General features: G+C 42.0%; 1 protein-coding gene across 7 annotated transcripts in view; it reads left to right on the top strand.

Moving 5' to 3' along the window:
• The window catches only part of CYRIB (CYFIP related Rac1 interactor B), a 146,030-nt gene extending 132,487 nt beyond the window's left edge, over positions 1-13,543 (top strand). For 6 of the 7 annotated variants that reach the window (XM_059395164.1, XM_059395167.1, XM_059395166.1 and 3 more), the window contains 5 exons: positions 1,941-2,057; positions 3,024-3,103; positions 4,374-4,500; positions 6,258-6,328; positions 12,794-13,543. In XM_059395164.1, coding sequence (XP_059251147.1) covers positions 1,941-2,057; positions 3,024-3,103; positions 4,374-4,500; positions 6,258-6,328; positions 12,794-12,857 — 459 coding nt within the window. In that variant the 3' untranslated portion in view covers positions 12,858-13,543. The remainder of the gene's footprint in view (positions 1-1,940; positions 2,058-3,023; positions 3,104-4,373; positions 4,501-6,257; positions 6,329-12,793) is intronic. The other variant, XM_059395168.1, reaches the window with a different exon arrangement.
• Positions 13,544-18,824: the final 5,281 nt, after the last annotated feature.

The following is an 18,824-nucleotide window of genomic DNA, read 5'->3' as shown; positions in this document are numbered from 1 at the left end:
CCAGGGAGTCAAATACCGTAAGTAAAACCTTAAATAGAAAGAAATTGTTCTCTATTTCTTTAGGGATTTTGAGGAACCTACATTGTGCTAATTGGTGTGAAAAATGGGGAAATTTCTAGGATCAGCCTTGTAGCCTCAACTGGATAGTTTAATACTAAAGATTACATAAGTGTGTAAGGAGTGGTAAGTGGCGTAAGAGGTTAAAGAAAGTGCCAAAGGAAAAATAAAAAGAAGAAAGTGCCAAAGGAGCGACCATTCTTTTTTTTTTCTTTTTCTTTTTTCATTGAGTCAGTATTTCCTGAAGTGTCTATTGTAAGATGGGCCTTGGTAGGAAAAGGATTTCTCTTCCATGAAGCATCTGTTATTTTACATCAGTTTGGTTTTGCATAGACCAGTTTCTGCTGTGATGTTGACTTATCATTTGTCTTTTTCATATCCACCATGTCAAATCGAATCAAATCAAATCAAAACACGTAACACCCAGTCAGTCCTCCTGTTATAGCTGTCCTGCTACCTCTCAAGGCCAGACACCATAAAATCATCTTTGCCCTGTCTTTCATCCTCAGTAATTACAGGTACATCCAACTGTTGCCAAGTGAAATATCTTTCACATCTCTTCCCCACCCCCGTTTTCATCTTTGTTTTTCTGTTCCAGTAGAGAGCCTCATTCTCATTCTTGTTGGGAGGCATTCTGTAGAACTCATTTTTTGACCTATGGTCCCTTTGGCACACTCCGCCCCCCAATATTAGTCAGTTTGCTTTAGGGATGCCTCGGTGGTTGGCACCTGCCTTCAGCCCAGGTCATAATCTCAGGGTCCTGGGATTGAGCCCCGCATTGGGCTCCCTGCTCAGCGGGAGGTCTGCTTCCACCACCACCACCCCCCGCCGCCCCTCCCTGTCGTGCTTGCCTCTGCCTACTTGTGATTTCTCTCTCTGTCAAATAAATGAATAAAATCTTTAAAAAAAAAAAAAGAAAGAAAGAAAGAAAAAGAAAATTGACCTAGTTGTTGTTCCTTTCTAATAACATGTCCAGGGGCCCCCCATTACATGCAGAAGAAAAATGCGAATTTAAGCTAGCTCTTAAGACACTCTGCAGTCTGACCCCAGCCTTCCTTCCCAACCTTACTGTCCGCTGGCCGTGGCCCCTTGTACACTGAACACACTGGATTACTCTAAGCCACTTGAACACACTGGATTACTCTAAGCCACTTGAAAACATGCTCTTCTTCCGTGACTTTTTGGAATGCTGTGCCTACCTGCCCATCTGCAAAGGCTGTCTTCAGAGTCTGTCTGTCTCAGTTTCTTCCAGTCTAATGTAGTCTTCCTCTCACCTCTTTTTTTTGGTCATTACTTCTTAGTGTGTTGTGGGTACCTGTGTGATCCTAAAACAGAGGCTGGGGCAGCGTCTTCCTCATCTTCCTGTCTTCCATAGCATTAAGAATAATGCCTTGTTATAGTAGGCAGCCCATCCAGGTTTTACTCAACAGCTTAATATTATTTACAATATTTTAAAAGATGTTAATCTTTCTGAAAAATTGCTTAATATCATTTTTAACCTGTTTTAAAGAATATTTAAGTATTATTTGCACACGAGGATCTGAAATATAATTGAAGGGTACTTAATAGAATAACAAGCATTAGTGAAACAGGCACTCTGCCTAGGCTCTTCTTTTTTTTTTTTTAAGATCTTATGTATTTATTTGACAGAGAGAAATCACAAGTAGATGGAGAGGCAGGCAGAGAGAGAGAGGGAAGCAGGCTCCCTGCTGAGCAGAGAGCCCGACGCAGGACTCGATCTCAGGACCCTGAGATCATGACCTGAGCCGAAGGCAGCGGCTTAACCCACTGAGCCACCCAGGCGCCCTAGGCTCTTCTTTTATAGATGTTATCATATTTAATAATTTGTGAACTGATATCACACGCTCTTACTTTCTACATAGGCAGAAGGAGAAAATGAAGTAAATAATGAATTGGCAAATCGAATGTCTTTGTTTTATGCTGAGGCAACCCCAATGCTGAAAACCTTAAGTGATGCCACGACAAAATTTGTATCAGAGGTAAGCGTTGCCTGGATGGTTGATTATCTTCGTGTTATTCTTCCTGTCTGCAGCCACGGTGACCTCCGCAGGCCCTGTGACATTGCCAGCTCTGAGTGCGTAAGCACTGAGTCCTGTCCCTTCCCCAGGGCCCACATGCACGCATCTACCTGCCTATGAGCAGCTTCCCTTTGGATGTATAGTCAACACCTCAGTGGTGTCATGGCCAAACAAAGTGTTGGGTGTTACCTCCTGACCCTGCCCTTTCTCCAGTCTTTTCTGTCTTAATTAATAGTACCACTATAAAGGGAAGTAACTTACAGGTTATAATCCTGAATTCCTTTCTTTATCTCACCTCTTTTATCTCCTCTGTGAGACAGTTTATTGACTCTCCCTCTAAAATAGACCCTGAGTCTGAAAACTTAGCCCCTTTCTTGCTCTCCCTCTCCAGATCGGCCCTCTCACCTCGGACCTGGATTACAGCATTCGTGTTCTCCCTGGTCCTACTTCTTCTGCTCTTGCCCCGCTGTAGTCCTTTCTCCAAAGAGCAGCCAAAAAAATCTTTTTAAAAACCACTTCTTCCTCTGTTTAAATGTTTCAAACATTTAAAAAGCCCTTCTTCTTAAAGAAGAAGCCATTCTTCCTCTGTATAAAATGTTTCCAGTGACTTCTCAGTATCCTTGGGATAAAATCCCTATACCTCATGACCTGTAAGGGCCTGTCTGCATGTAATGATTGTTTCCACTCAGCGGCAATGTAAGTGACTCTCAGGAGAGCAGGGTTTTGGTTCTCTGGCTCATAGCCATTTCCCTAGAGCTTGGAATAGTATCTAGAATCTAGTCCCCCCCCCCCCTTTTTTTTTAAAAAACAAAATTAGGAGTAGAAACGAACATTTAAAGTTGTCAGTTTTTCACATTATGCTAAGTTTTAAATTATGCTTAAGTAATAACTATCACTTTCACTTTTTTCCTCCATACACTTTTACAGAATAAAAATTTACCAATAGAAAATACCACAGATTGTCTAAGCACCATGGCTAGTGTATGCAGAGTCATGCTCGAAACACCGTGAGTATTAGCTGATTCTTTTTCACTTTAACAATCCTCTTGAAACGGTTGTCTAGATACGAACAGGTCTTATTTAGAAGGCGGAAAATACGTATATCTGAAGTATCCAAAGTTAATATGTGAACAATATTAAAATAATTTGGAGCTTAATGTAACTGGTTAACTAGAAAGTACAGTGGATTTTCAGGTGCCTAAGGCCTAAGGCCAGTCAGACTCGCTTACTTGACTCTTCGGAATGGGGAATTTTGTGGTGCTCTTATTGGAGATAGGGGAAGAGCTATCTCCTTTTCTTAATGAAAAGGAGCGTTCTCTCCTTTTCATTAAGAACCTTGTCTTTTTGCTAGAGGTCTAAAGTTACTCTTCCACGTAACCCCTCTCTCAGTATTAGTTCAGTCTTTATTTATTTTTCCAATACTAATCTGAATTCTCTGCTGGGTTTCCCTTCACTTTTCAAGCCATTTATCATGTATACCATAGTGTTGTCTGGCTGGATTTTCTTAGCAGCCGGAAGAAAGAATCCTTCCTGGATTCCTAAATAACAAATGGTCTTATTAGATAACTTTTTGTTTTTGTGGAGCTTTTCATTTTCCAAAGCAGTAGTATACACATCATCTTACTGGAAAACTTTATGAAGTAGGAGGGCAACTATTCATCGTTATCATTGTTCTTTAGGGGAGCAAGGTCCTGGGAAATGAAGGGACTTGAATGCACACTGGCTGGTCTGCCACACATGCCTGGATGGCCCCATCCTGGTTCTGGACGCCTTCTGCTATGTCATGCTGCTTTATAGATAGATGAAAGTTCTGTTTCCCTTTTTCCCAATTGAGAGAAGAATAAGAGTGAATTTTAGTGAAATTAGAATCCAGTGATATAATAATGTAAATACTTAGATTAAGTTAGCTTCTAAATAGCAAGCATATTGCTCAATTAAGCTAGTGGCTTTTTTCATCATATTGGCGGGAACAACCTTTACAAAGCACCTATCCTGAAAACATTACTGTGGGGCTACTTTTGATTTCTCTAAGTTTGCCTCATCTCTGCCAAGCAGAAGGGGTGATAACTCCAAGGAGGGTTCATACAGAGATGAGAATACGTGATACCTGCTGCACCCACCTCAGTTCTCTGGGAATCTCACCCTGGAGAAAGGGGGGCATACGTTAGCGTTCCTTTTAGAGATCAACAGGATACATCCTTCAGGGTCAACTGAATGTTGGATCAGTTCATTAAATAGTGATGTGCCTCATCCCTCCATATCTTTTCTACCCTCCAGGGAATACAGAAGCAGATTTACAAATGAAGAAACGGTGTCATTCTGCTTGAGGGTAATGGTGGGTGTCATAATACTCTATGACCATGTACATCCAGTGGGAGCATTTGCCAAAACTTCAAAGATTGATGTAAGTTATATTGTTTTATTTAATTTCAAACCATTTCTGGAAGTGGAATTCATAGGCATTTATTTAAAAGAGCTGCAGGTTGCACCCTGTCACAGCCCTCAGTTTTACAGTTTCTGATAATAGTGGGTTTCTCTTCCCTCTTGTTTTGTGCTGGGTTTTTAATAGCCGCGTACAACAGCCGCAGTCTTTTAGCATGCCTCCTTGTCCCTCTTACTCCTCAGCCGTCCTGCATATTTGGCAATATAAATAAATACTTAGACATGAGAAGTTTACTTTCATTCTTGGACCAAAAGCCATTTCAAACAAAAGACTTATTTCCAAATGTGTATAGAAATTCAGTAGATGTTCTCCCAATGAAAAAAGACCATATAATACAGAATTTCTCCTCCCTCCTAATCATAATAATTTGTGGCTCTAGTCTGGGTTCCTACTTGGCTTGTCTCTACAGAAGTTCATATTAGGAATACAGCAGGTTTCTGGTTTCTCTGTTTCGTAATTTCTCGCGCTAACCCTGTCACATCTAGTTCATCAGAATTATAACCAGTATTTGGTGAGAATTGTCTTCAGTTTTCCTTTCTTAGCTAGCTCAGGCTCTCGGAATTTCGTGTCTAGATTACTGATTGCCCACCAGCCTCTCTACCTCTTATTCATGTCCATCCTCTGTGAAGAGATATGAATTAACATTTATTGAATGATTATTACTGTGTCTCAGGAATTTTATGCTAGTTTCCCTCTTACCTCGGATGTAGAGGGTGTAGATGTTATTTCCTCTGTACTAATAGAGAAACTAAAATTCAGGGAAATTACATAGTATTATCTCTAGTGAATTGTGGAGTGGGATTTTGAACCTACATCTCCATGGCTTGCAAAGCCTGTGCTCACCTTTTGTTCTCTTCTCTTTTCTCCTGTTTTTTGTTTTTTCTTTCCTTTCCTTTCCTTACCTTTTCCCTTTCCTTCCCTTTTCATTCATTCTATTTTATTTATTGAGACAGAGCATGGCACTTTAGTTGAGGGAAGAGAGAGGGAGAGAGAATCTCAAGGGGACTCCACGCTGATCGCAGAGCCCAGTGCAGGGCGATCCTAGGATCACGGGACCATGACCTGAGCCAGAATCAAGACGAGGACACTTAACTGACTGAACCACCCAGGCACTCCAAGCCTGTGCTGTTTCTGCTACATTCCGTGTTTTCAAAATCATCAGGCTCATGTGCCTTACATACCATCTTTACTGAGTTGTTCCCTTTTTAGAGCCGATCACAAGTCCCTACCCCATTAGTTACAGTTGAGTCTTCCTTGGCTTGTGAGGCCCTCTGTAAACTCCCCTATGCTAGTCATTTCAGCCTTGCAAAATGCTGTTCTCAGTGTGTGATAAGATGTATTATTTTTGTCAAGGTGTTTGTCTACCTGGAAAGGCTCCTCTCTTCCTTGGCTACGTGTTCAGTCTGTTTTCTTAAAAGCTTCTTCACACCTTTTCTGGGAAGTCGTCCCTTAGCCAACCCTTTGTTCTCTCATTCGTGTGTGTAGTGCTTTCATTTGACCAGATTCAGTTCTTTAAAAGTTTTGCTTGACAAAGAAACAAAATAACAGTTGGGTTGATTTTTTTCCCCCTCTTTTAAGAATAATGATTTTGACATTTCTAGAATGTAATTTCTCATGAGTTCCATAGTTGTGGTACTGATTTAAGTACTACTGTTTTGAGATAATGACTGTTGTATGAGAAAAACATTTTTACCTTTTCTGTTTCCTTTTCTTCTTAGATGAAAGGTTGTATCAAAGTTCTTAAGGACCAACCTCCCAATAGTGTAGAAGGTCTTCTAAATGCTCTCAGGTGTGTATATATATATATATACATGTGAATATGTATAGAAAAACTATCTATAAGGAAATACTTCAAAATGCCAGTAGTACAAAGAATATGAATTTATATGTTCATGTTAGAAATGGGAAGATCTCATTTGCTTATTGTCACTCTTGGTTTCAACTGTTGGTTACAATATTTTTATAATAAAGAGAGTGTGCGTGGTGGGGGGGGCGTTCACCTGAAAATAGCAGTTTTATTTATTTATTTATTTTTTTAATTTTATTTATTTATTTGACAGACAGAGATCACAAGTAGGCAGAGAGGCAGGCAGAGAAGAGGAAGCAGGCTCCCTGCTGAGCAGAGAGCCCGATGCGGGGCTCAATCCCAGGACCCTGAAATCATGACCTGAGCCGAAGGCAGGGGCTTAACCCACTGAGCCACCCAGGCGCCCCAGCAGTTTTATTTCTTTGCCAAAGATTTTGGCTTTCATTTTTTGATGGCTTGGGATGTTTATTTTTTTTTAATGAATGTGCAACATGCTAATTATAAAATAAAATTCAGCAAACAGGAAGATTTAAAGCAAAATAAGGAAATCACATAATCTCACTATTTTGAAACAAACTGCTCTTAATTTTGGTATATAGTCTTGCAAAACTTTTTCTTTACACTTTATAGATAGTCATAGGTCTGTGATACTTACTTTTTACAAATGCCATAAAAACTCTTCTGCAAAAACTAGCTCTTTTCCCTTAATATCATTACATTTCTAATTTCACAGATACCTTTATTTATTTTGTATATTTCTTATAATGAAAAAACAGTTATTTGCTGTCTTTTCAAACTTGATGTTGTTACTGTAACTCCTAAGAATGCTGTAATTTTTTTTTTTTAAGAGGATTTTTTTCTTTCCATTTTTTTTAAAGTAAGTTCTAGGCCCAGCATGGGGCTTGAATTCATGACCCTGAGATCAAGAGTCACAAGTTCTATGGACTGAGCCAGCCAGGCATCTCTTGAATGCTGCTGTATTTTTAAATGCAAATCTCAGCATACTATAACATCTTAACTACAGAGATTTAATTTGCAATTTAATTTCCCTAACATAAAAGATAATTTGCTCATTGCTCAAATTATTTTGTGTTTAAACATAAAATTGCATGAGCACAGAAATATTTATAAAGAGACTTTTTGAGGTCATGGGCTGTCTTTGCTTTTTACTGTAGTGCACTAGTTCACGTGATAACCAAAAATGATGTCCAGCTCAGTATTAAATTTCTCATGTTTAATGAGCAAAACAGGTTGTTACTCCTCTTGAATGCTTAGTCACACTTGGTGCATCATAAAGCAGAATTCTGTGCTGTATCATTTCAGCTGAATGGAACCAGTAAATGATTTTATTAGGATTATGAAAAGTATTCTGTGAGCAGTGACTACCTGAGCAAAGGAGGTCGTTTCTACACAAAGATCAGAAAGAGTCAGGATCATAATATAACAATAAAAAGCCTCATAATGTCAAATTATTTCAACCATAAGCCTACAGAAACCGCAACTTCTGGGAATTTTTTACTCTGGAGGTTTTTACAACATAAACCTCATTGGTTTTATCCATATTTGTGGTATTGTGAATCTTTACTACTTGATTCCTTTCTGAAGACACCCTGGGACCCAGTCAGCCCGGTTTGTCTACCAAGACCCTTTTTTTCTTACTGGTGAGACTCTGCGAAGCCAGTCAGTGACAGGAAACCTGCTTTGAAAAGGAAGAGGGAATCCAAGTCTAGGAGGACCCGGTATTGCTTCTTTGCCCGTTTTCCTTCCCTCCCCGCTCACTCCCTCCTTCCTGCCTTCCTTCCTTGAGATTTTTGTACTTAACAGAGAGAGCAAAAGCAGAGGGAGCGGCAGAGGAGAGGGAGAAGCGGACTCCACACTGAGCAGGGAGCCCTATGTGGGGCTCAATCCTAGGACCCTGAGATCATGACCTGAGCCAAAGGCAATCATTTAATTGACTGAGTCACCCAGGAGCCCCAGGCCTGGTGTTACATTTCTTTACCTTGAAGGGGCAGTGCTCCGCACATTAAAACCTCAGAGTTTAGACACATGGGTGGCTCAGTGGGTTAAAGCCTTTGGCTCTCAGGTCATGATCCCAGGGTCCTGGGATGGAGCCTTGCATCCGGCTCTCTGCTCAGCAGGGAGCCTGCTTCCTCCTCTCTCTCTCTCTGCCTGCCTCTCTGCCTACTTGTGATCTCTGTCAAATGAATAAATAAAATCTTTAAAAAAAAAAAAAAAAAAAAACCTCAGAGTTTGCTTTTGTTTTTCAGAATTTAAAGGTAGTTGGGTCTTTTCTATTCTAGCATTAGGGCAGCACCAGGCATGAGGGCTAAGTGAGAGGTAGGAGTCTGTGTTTGAGGAAAAGGGAAGAAAAGCCCCATTGAGGCAAGGGCCACTTAACAGTTTTCAGTTTTTGTTTCGCATATCTAATGGAAAGTAGAAGATGAAGGTTTTATCGCAGAGATAACTCTTGAACTGTTTTTCTACATAGTGAACGTGTTACATGTCTGGTTCTTTTTCACCTGGGAAGTTGTGTAAGGTTCATTGGTGCACATGATGCTTTATAGTAGTGGTTATAATTAGTAACATTTTTATATTACTGTATGTTCATATGTCGTTTCATACCGTTTCATACGCATGACTTTATTTAATCCACACCACAGGAAGATGGTGGATATGAGGTGCTTGGGGATGTCTCCATGGTACAACTGTACAACTAGTTACCTTGTGCTCTTGAGAGACTCACAGATCATATAGCTAATAAGTGTTGGAATCTTTTCACATTCAGGTTTTCGTTCTTAAAATCCTGTATGCTTGATGCTGTAGCATTGAGCCTTAGGTTTTCTATGTGACCAAACCCTGGAGTGCTTTGGAATAACTAGGAAGGAGGGGAAAATGCAGATCCCTGGGTCACCATCCCCCAGAGGGTCTCTCTCAGGTCTGGGGTGGGGCTCAGGAACCTCATTTTATAAGTAAACACCCTCGCTGATGTCATGGTGGCACTTTGAGAAATACTGCTCACACTAATTACCACAGCCCCTAATGTGCTTCACTTTAAGAGCACAGGAGATACTATTTGAAAAGCACTTTGTAATCCCAAAAGTGCTGTGCAATTGTTAATTGTTACTTAGACCTCTAGAGAATGGGAGATAGTTTTGTGGAATTACTTTCTGAGTAGCTGCTTTACTAGAGATGCTCACTCCATCAACTTCCTCAGAGCCAGCAGTTAATAACTAAAAATTTTTTTATTTTTATTTTTTAAGATTTTACTGATCTCTCTGACAGAGAGGCAGAGAGAGCACAAGCAGGCGGAGCAGCAGGCTTCCAGCTGAGTAGAGCACCTGATGTGGGGCTCCAGCCCAGGACCCTGGGAATATGACCTGAGCTGAAGGCAGAGGCACACCCAGGCACCCCAATAGCTAAAAATTTTAAAATTTTAATTGCATACACATATATATGCTGTTTATTTTAAATGCTTCTCTATCATTATATATAGTGCCTCCAACTTACAGTATGTGGTTACAGAAAAGCAGCAAGTCATGCCTGCATTTTATAGATAGAAAAATGGAACCAAGTGTTGTCATCATGAGAGAGCCAGCTAGAGCTGGGAGTTAAGATTCGGTGCTAGATAACTCCGTTCTTTACTAAATTTCAGAGTAAAGTTAAATAATAGTTGATTTTCTTTGGTAGGAAAGTCATACACTCTCAAAAAGGAACTTTGTTGTTACGCTTGAAGTGCGGCAATGCCGTATGGGTCCAAACGGGATTTTCCCGTGTGAGTGTGTGTGTGTGTGTGTGTGTGTGTGTGTGTGTGTGTGAGAGAGGCGCTCCTGCCCTTTGCTTGCTTTCCTCCCTTCTTTATCCCCCTCCCTCCCTCCCTCCATCCCTCCTTGCTTCTTTGTTTGTTTTAAAGATTTTATTTATTTATTTGACAGAGATCACAAGTAGGCAGAGAGGCAGGCAGAGAGAGAGAGGAGGAAGCAAGCCCCCCACGGAGCAGAGAGCCCGATGTGCGGCTCCATCCCAGGACCCTGGGATCATGACCTGAGCCGAAGGCAGAGCCTTTGGAGCCACCCAGGTGCCCCGTGTTTGTTTTTTTAATTTATTTGTTTAAAGAGGGAGAGGCAAAGAGAGGGGAGAATTCCAAGCAGGCTCCGCACCTAGCACAGACTCTGACATGGGGCTCCATCTTACAACCCCAAGTCAAGACCTCAGCTGGAATCAAGAGTTGGATGCTTCACTGACTGAGCCACCCAGGTGCCTCCATTCCTGGCCATTTCTTGAGAAGAATGTGAGGATGTGACAGTCCTGCCTCCCAGTCAGCCCCGTTGAGGGGAAGGATCTCAGAACTGCAGGAAGTGCATGATCACATCCCGCAAAAGCAGCAAGAACTTGTGTCTGGTAAAGAGGAAAGCACTCACAGCTCCTGGGATGTCTGAGAACATGGCTGAGTAGTGGTACTTAAACCACTCTGTGTGAAATGTCGGTGTGCCGCTTGCATGGCTCTCTCCCCTGTTCAGGTGCATAAAGGAAAGGGGGGAAAAAAAGAAAGGGGAGGATGTTAAGCATTTTTTATTTGCTGACATCATTAGGATTATGTGCAGCTAAATATACTTTATCTGCACTTGGAAAAGAAAACAGAAGGCTTTAGTCTTGGCTACATCACTTGCCACTTAATGTAAATATTCTTTAGGGATGGTTTTTCCAGCCTGGCTGCTTACTTTCTTGTCTTCTTTCCACAAGTACTAATGGAGCATCTATCACATGCCAGGTGCTCTGGTGTCTCTTCAGTAGTACGTGAACAATTTGGAAGTAGCCTTCTAAGTAAAACGTTGGGAATATGTCAAGTACTTAATAAGTACATGTGTGTCCTTATCTCTCCAGGATTTGAGTTCAGGTCCTCTCTTCAATTTTTAATTGATTTGAAATGAAACAAGAATTTCTTGAAGACACAAAGACCATCTGTGTGTACTTGCTTTAAAATGATCTATTCCTTAAAGATTAAATTTGAAATTCTTATAAGCCAAATTAACTGATCCAGGATTAAGTTCTGTCTGAATTGTCCCACATTCAGGCATTGAGCACCTGTTTCCATTGCTCATCTCGTCCAGGCGTTGGTCGCCTCACTGAGGCCCCTGGAACAGCCCCCTGGTTGGTCCCTGTGCTGCTCCTCTGTTCTCTACAGTTCTTCAACTGCCAGAGCAGTCTTTTCAGAACCTAAATGAAATCCCCTATCACTGCCCTACCTGATAGCCTCCACTGGCTTTCATGTGCACTTAGAATAACCTCCCTGCTTCTCACTGTGACCTGCGGGGTCTTCGTGAGCTGGGCTTTTCCGGTCCGGAAGGCCCCATCTAGTAATTTTCTCCTTTGCCCCGGTATGAGTGTATTACCGTCTGTCTGCTCTGCCAGATTGTCAGCTCCTGGAACAGTGCCGGACACATAGCAGGCTTACTCACTGACTTTGGGCTATTAAAGGGCTCCTGTGGTGAATCTTCTCATAAACCAGTGGTCCCTCTTCATGATTTTTGTGTTTACTTGCCTATAGCAAAACATGTCTAGCTGGAAACAAGGCACTCAGAATATTGAGACATTTGGGGATGTGATGGTTTGGGACTTGAGTGGGGCTCGGCGTATTTTTCAGTAAAGGTCTAGAGGGTAAACATACTTTTTAGGGTTTGGGGCCACATAGTTTCTGTCACAGCTACTCTGCCACTGTAGCAAGAAGGTAACCGTAGGTAATATTGAAGTAAATCAGTATGGCTGTCTTCCATTAAAACTTTTTATAAAAGGGGCGCCTGGGTGGCTCAGTGGGTTAAAGCCTCTCCCTTTGGCTCAGTCATGGTCTCAGGGTCCTGGGATCGGGCCCCACATCAGGCTCTCTGCTTAGTGGGGAGCCTGCTTCCCCTTCTCTCTCTGCCTGCCTCTCTGCCTACTTGTGATCTCTCTCTGTCAAAATAAATAATTAAAATTAAAAAAAAAATTATAAAAACACTGAAATTTGCATTTCATATAATTTCCATGTTAATGTGAAATATTCTTTTGATTCGTTCCCTATTCATTTAAAATTATAAAAGGCACTTCACTCACAGCCCATACAAAAATAGGTGGGGGCTTAGATTGGGCCAGTGATTTGTCAGTCCCTGTGATGGAGCGGAGACTGTTTTCCTCCGAGTGGGAGGTGTTCCCTAGGCTTTAACCAGCTCACTTCAGCAAGGTAGTTGTGACTCAGTACACAGCTGTTGGATCTTCTGTCTAAAAGCTGGTCGGGAGGCTAAGCGAGGCAGAACCTGAACCCAGTTGAAGCTGAAAATTAAAGGCACAGTTGTGAGAGAAGATTTATCTATTTGCTCACCTTGTGATAATTCTAGAACCCAGTGCAGATAATGTTGTTTTTTTTTAATTCCCTAAAATTGCTGTTTTTGTCTTTGTTTCTGTTTTTATTTGTAGGTACACAACAAAACATTTGAATGATGAGACTACCTCCAAGCAAATCAAGTCCATGCTGCAGTAGCAGCTGTGGCGTGCGCACCTGCTGTGGGTGGAAGACAGTATTCTGCAGTGACTGGGAATGCACAGTTTTTAGTGATTGCAATTACTATCTCATGTACTCTTGCTTTTTATTTCTTGCCTCTGTTCCTCTTCCCTCTTTTTTAATCATGTTCTTGTTCTTAAGACTTCTTTTCTGTGCCAAAATCAGTAAAGTTATACTCTGAAGGGATATTGTCCTTTCAAACGGGCCATCTAAGGCAGCTAATTATGCATTGCATTGGGGTCTCTACTGAGAAAAATTCTGTGACTTGAACTAAATATTTTTAAATGTGGATTTTTTTTGAAAACTAATATTTAATATTGCTTCTCCTGCATGGCAAAACTGCCTATTCTGCTATTTAAAAACCCTCAATGACTTTATTTTCTACTGCCGCTTTTTTCATGTGCAGCCAAAATGAAAATGTTTAAATTAACTGTGTTGTACAAATGGTACCCAACACAAACTTTTTTTTAAATTAGTAAGACTTTTGTTTAAAGTTTTAAGTTTGCATTTGACTTTTTTTGTAAGGATGTATGTTGTGTGTTTAACCTTTATTAACTAACGTTAAAAACTGTGATGTGTGCGTAGAATATTACGTATGCATGTTCATGTTTAAAGAATGGCTGTTGATGATAAAATAAAAATCAGCTTTCATTTTTCTAAGTGTGGCTTGGTTTACTGGTGTTTTGTTTTTAAGCTTGTAAAGCCTTCCCTGTGTTATTTTATAGCAGAATGCATACAAACATCAAATATTACCACTTCTTGTAGAGGAGAACTGGTTCTTTGTTATTAGTTTTTTTCTTCATTATTGTCTATGTAGGTAGTTTTAGTTGCTTTTAAAATCTTGCCAAATGCAGTAAGACCAGTGATCTTGTTGTTAATCTGCTTTTTACTCTGGATTTACTTTTGTATGGTTGTAGTAATAGGGGAAAAACTGCACTTGCCTGATTCACAGCTCCCAGGAGTGAGAGGGCAGTCACAGGAGGCAAAGAGGGAGGGTGGCAGGAAGAGCAGCCCTCACCATGGGGAGGAGCGTGTGTGCAAGGGGGGCTTTGACCCCAGTGGTAGAAAACCAGTGTGTATGTTATTTGAAGATCATAAAACCTTAATCATGAGATCAAAATGTCCTGATTGTGAGATGCAGCTTAAAGGTTGTCTAGTCCCGTTGTGCTGGTGGTGTGATGGGTGTCTTGAGTGTCTCCGCTCTGGCAGTGCATGTGAAGTGGAAGGAGTGCCAGAGGCTTCCACCAAGTCCTTTTGGCTTAATAGTGCTGGATCGTGATGCCCACAGCACCGCCATGGACTCCCTGCTGACCTCCTTGGCCTTCACCGCACGCTCCCCCAGTGCATACCCAGCTCGTCTTCAGCTCAGCTGCCTGCAGTGATTGCATGTGATGTCACACCTCCCTAACTCTGGCTGGTCCCCAAACCTGCCCTTCCCTTCCCCACTCACGTCCATCTGATGAGCAGCAACTTGCATTTTTTGAGACCTTCTTCATGAAGCCTTCAGGAAAACATTAACCCCAGTCTTCTGAGTATTGTAATGGATTAAATCGTGGCTCCCTAAAGGATATGTCTACCTGGAACCTGAAAATACAACCTTATTTGGAATAAGGGTATTTACAGATATTATCAAGGATCTGGAGATGAGACCATCCCGAATTAGAGTAGGCCCTAAATCCAATGACAAATCCTTGTAAGAGAAAAGAAGGGGAAACAGACTCAGCAAAAGGCCATGTGAAGATGGAGGCAGATAGGAGCAGCACACGGACGAGCCACAGATCCAAGACTGGCTGGCAATCGCCCAAAGCTGGAAGAGAGTCATGGGATACATTCTCCCTCTGGAAGGAGGGAGTCTCCAGAAGGAACCAACCCTGCTGCCACCTCTGGCCTCCAGGACCGTGAGAGGACACACTTCTACCCCATTTGTGGTAGTTTGGTGCGGCAGCCCTGGGAATCTAACACAGGTGTCTCATCCAGCGCCTCTGACACCTGACTACGTTTGTGGGTACCTTTTCTGACCCTGTGAGACTCAGAAAAGAGCCATGTCTGATTTTCCCTCTGCCCCAAGGATTTTGTACAGTGCCCCGACTGGAATAGGGGCCAAGCGAATGCTCGAACGGAGTGAATACAAGTAAAAAATAATGAGGCAGCTGGAAGAGAAAAGGCAATACTGCCGTGGCCTGTGTGGTCGGCACAGCGCACGCTCCACATATGGGAGAAGTAGAAGAATCTAACTCTGGACGGAGGGCTGGCAAGCTGGTCTGTGGGCCAGTCCACCCCCCTCCTCTATTTTTGTACAGCCTGTGAACTAAGAATACCTTTTACATTTGTAAAAGGTTGAGAAAAATCAAAAGACTATTTCATAGCATGTGTGAAGTATACAAAATTCAAATTCCAGTGTCCACAAATAAAATTTTATTGGAACACAGCCTCACTCACTTGTTTACATATTATTTTTGGCTATTTTTGCACTACAACAGCAGAATGGAATTCTTGTGACAGAAGCCATATGGCCCTCAGTGGCAAAAATATTTACTATCTGGCCCTTTACAGAAGGAGTTTGCTGACCCCTTCGCTAGTTACAAGAGCAGGTTTATTCGAGAACCGGATATGATGGAAGTACGGGGCTCAGGGAGATAAAAGGAGCTGTCCCTGCTGCCACAGACTTAATTTCAGGTCTAATAGTTGCCATTCAGATGGCCAAAGAGAACAAATCGGCAACTTGCCACCTACCAAGTGTGATCTCATTTAATATTCGTCCTAGAGTAAAGGATGATGATAACTGGCCATGGGCTCACCAAAAATGAGGGCCAGGGCAAGTGGGCAGGGTCTGCCCTGTGTATTGGAGGGAGGTGGGACCCTGCTCCACTTTGGTGGTCTTCATCACTCAGAGCTGGGCCTCCTTTCGCCCCCTCTCTCCTCTAGAACACAGCTCTGCTCCGTATCTCTACCCCTCTCTGGCCAGTGCTTGCGCACTCTTCTGTCTTCCCTCACCGTACGAAGTACCCATTGCATCGTGATGGGCACTCTTCACCAGTGCCCTATTTCTACAGCCTTCAGTGTGGGCAAGTAAGACATTTCAATCAGCTATTTCCCCCTTACAGATTGGGATTAAAAAGCACTGGACTATTTTGAGAGTGCTCCAAACAGTTTAGACTCGTCCTAAAGATAGTATTGGTGCTCGAATCTAGGTCTTTTGAGTTAAAATTGCCGTTCTGGTTCCATTTGAGATTGCAATAAACTCCAGCTCATAAATTCTTATAATCCCTTACAGAGTATATTTCAAACTCTGTACAGGGTGATCACAGAAGATGGCATAGAAGGATCTCTGCAGTAAGAGTCAGGAAACCCAAGCCACATCATTTCTTTGGAACTCTGTCTCATTGGTAAATGAGAGAATTGAAACAAAATCTCTAATGTTTGATTCCATGTTGTTTACTGCATGTCTTGTATATACTATCTGCAAAAGGTAGTAGGAATGTGAAGAGTTAAAACAGAATGGAGCTGGTGGACTGCAGTTTAAGTCAGTGTGACTTTGGGTGAGTGCACGTCCTCACTTACAAAATGATTAATACTTGGATACCTACTCCTCTACAGCAGCCCTGATGATTATGCCCAGATAATGCCAGTAATGCCCAGTACATATCAAAGTGCTCACTGTCAAAGGGGAACCCTCCACTGTTGGTGGGAATGCAAGCTGGTGCAGACACTCTGGAAAACATTATGGAGTTTCCTCAAAAAGTTGAAAATAGAGCTACCCCATGACCCAGCAATTGCACTACTGGGTATTTACCCTAAAGATACAAATGTAGTGACCTGAAATGTGCACCCCAATGTTTATAGCAGCAATGTCCACAATAGCCAGTCTATGGAAAGAGCCTACATGTCCGTCAACAGATAAATGGACAAAGAAGGTGTGTGTGTGTGTGTGTGTGTGTGTGTGTGTGTGTGTGCGTGCACACAGACACACAGTGGAATATTATGCAGCCATCAAAAAGATGAAATCTTGCCATTTGCAACGACATGGATAGAACTAGAGGGTATTGTGTTAAGCAAAATAAGTCAATCAGAGAAAGACAATTATCACATGATCTCACTGAGATGAAGAATTTGAGAAACAAGACAGAGGATCATAGGGGAAGGGAGGTAAAAATGAAGACGAAACCAGAGAGGGAGACAAACCATAAAAAACTCTTAATCTCAGGATTGCTAGAGGGGAGGGGTGTGAGAGGGATGGGGTGGCTGGATGATGGACATTGGGGAGGGTATGTGCTAATGGTGAGCGTTGTGAATTGAGTAAGGCTAATGAATCACAGACCTGTACCCCTGAAACAAATAATACATTATATGTTAATTTTTTTAAAAAAGTGCTCAATGTCAGTTTTATTATGTCTACCATGACATTTAATTGTATTAAAAACAACAACACAGTCTATTCCAAGTGTCCTGTCCACTAACATGTATTGTTTTCCATTTATTCTGGAGTAGTCAGCAGTACCAGTTCTACTTCCCTCAGTCTGGGTGCTAGGCAAAGCTGCACAATTTTGAAGAACCCTCTAAAGATCCTATAACTAATAGACACTGTGTGGTTGTTCCAGTTTTCTAAATGGACAGGCGGTTCACAATGATTTTAAGCAACAAGCTCTAGTGTACTGATACATTGCTTTGGTCAGTGTGTTCACAAGTCTATCTTTATGTCAGTCAACATTTAATAAGTAACTTTCCAGAGCCCACTTAGACTTTGTCCTAGGACTAGCGCTCGGGAGGGCCTGATGGAGGAGGGCAGCATGTTCTGGGTGTTCCGGGAGGGCATTTGGATAGAAGAAGCCACAGTAAAAGGAAATGTTGAGTGTCTATTCTTTGTGGTGTGGTCTGAATATTGTGTTGACACCAAACATCATTCAAGACTTTTTTTGGGAGAAATCACTCAATAATGTGTGGTTGTAGGAGAAATAGTATGGCTTTTCTAAATGCAATAGACTTGGGTTCAAATTTATGCCATTCATATTTATTCTTCCATCCCTTTACCCAAATTTAACTTTTTTTTTTTTTTTAAGCATAGAATTACAGGTATGTCCTATTTATTTATTTATTTATTTGACAAACGGAGATCACAAGTAGGCAGAGATGCAGGCAGAGAGAGAGGAGGAAGCAGGCTCCCCGCTGAGCAAAGACCCCGCTCGATCCCAGGACCCTGGGATCACGACCTGAGCCAAAGGCAGAGGCCTTAACCCACTGAGCCTCCCGGGCACCCCCAAATTTAACTTCTTATATGCACATTCCACACTTTGCTTTATTCACTTAATATGAATTGGAAGTTGTCCCATATTTTTATATAAAAAGTGTTTTCTTTCTTCTTGAATGCTGTCTAGTATTCCATTATATGGATGTGTCATAACTTACTTAAGCATCCCTCTGTTTGATGGACTCCGGTTTTTTCCAGACTACTGTGAACAACAGTGTGAGGACAAGACTTCATGTATGTGTGCAAGAATCATGTGTCTACTTCACATCCATCACCCCTGGCCATGCTAATCGTGCTGTTCCTTGAGCACAGGGTGGTCATTCTGCTGTCCCAAGTCCTTTGCAGTGGCAGGTCCCCCTACTGGATTGTGGGTGGGTCATGCCCTTTGTCGTTGTGCAGATGTTACTTTCCAGGCAGGCCTACCTTGACCCTGCTGTTGAAAATGTCAACCTCCCAGACACTCCGCAACACGTGTACTCTGTTTTTGTCTCCACTGCACTTATCTAGAACCTGCTGTTTTAGCCTGGAGTGTTCATGAGAAGCAGAGCATGAGCAAGGGCTGTGCACTGTGGGCAGTTTTGGGAGAATGTCCTAGGGAGCAGAACCAGGGGCTGGGCAGAGTGAAACAGGCCAGAAGGGAAAGCCAATACAAGGCTGGGTTCTTAAGTTGGGACTCTGTGCCTCTGGCCCTTCTGGGAAAT

This window comes from Mustela nigripes, chromosome 3 (genome assembly GCF_022355385.1).
Source record: "Mustela nigripes isolate SB6536 chromosome 3, MUSNIG.SB6536, whole genome shotgun sequence".
Taxonomy (NCBI): domain Eukaryota; kingdom Metazoa; phylum Chordata; class Mammalia; order Carnivora; family Mustelidae; genus Mustela; species Mustela nigripes.
The sequence above is the reverse complement of the archived record's forward strand: the minus strand, read 5'-3'. Positions and strand labels throughout refer to the sequence as shown.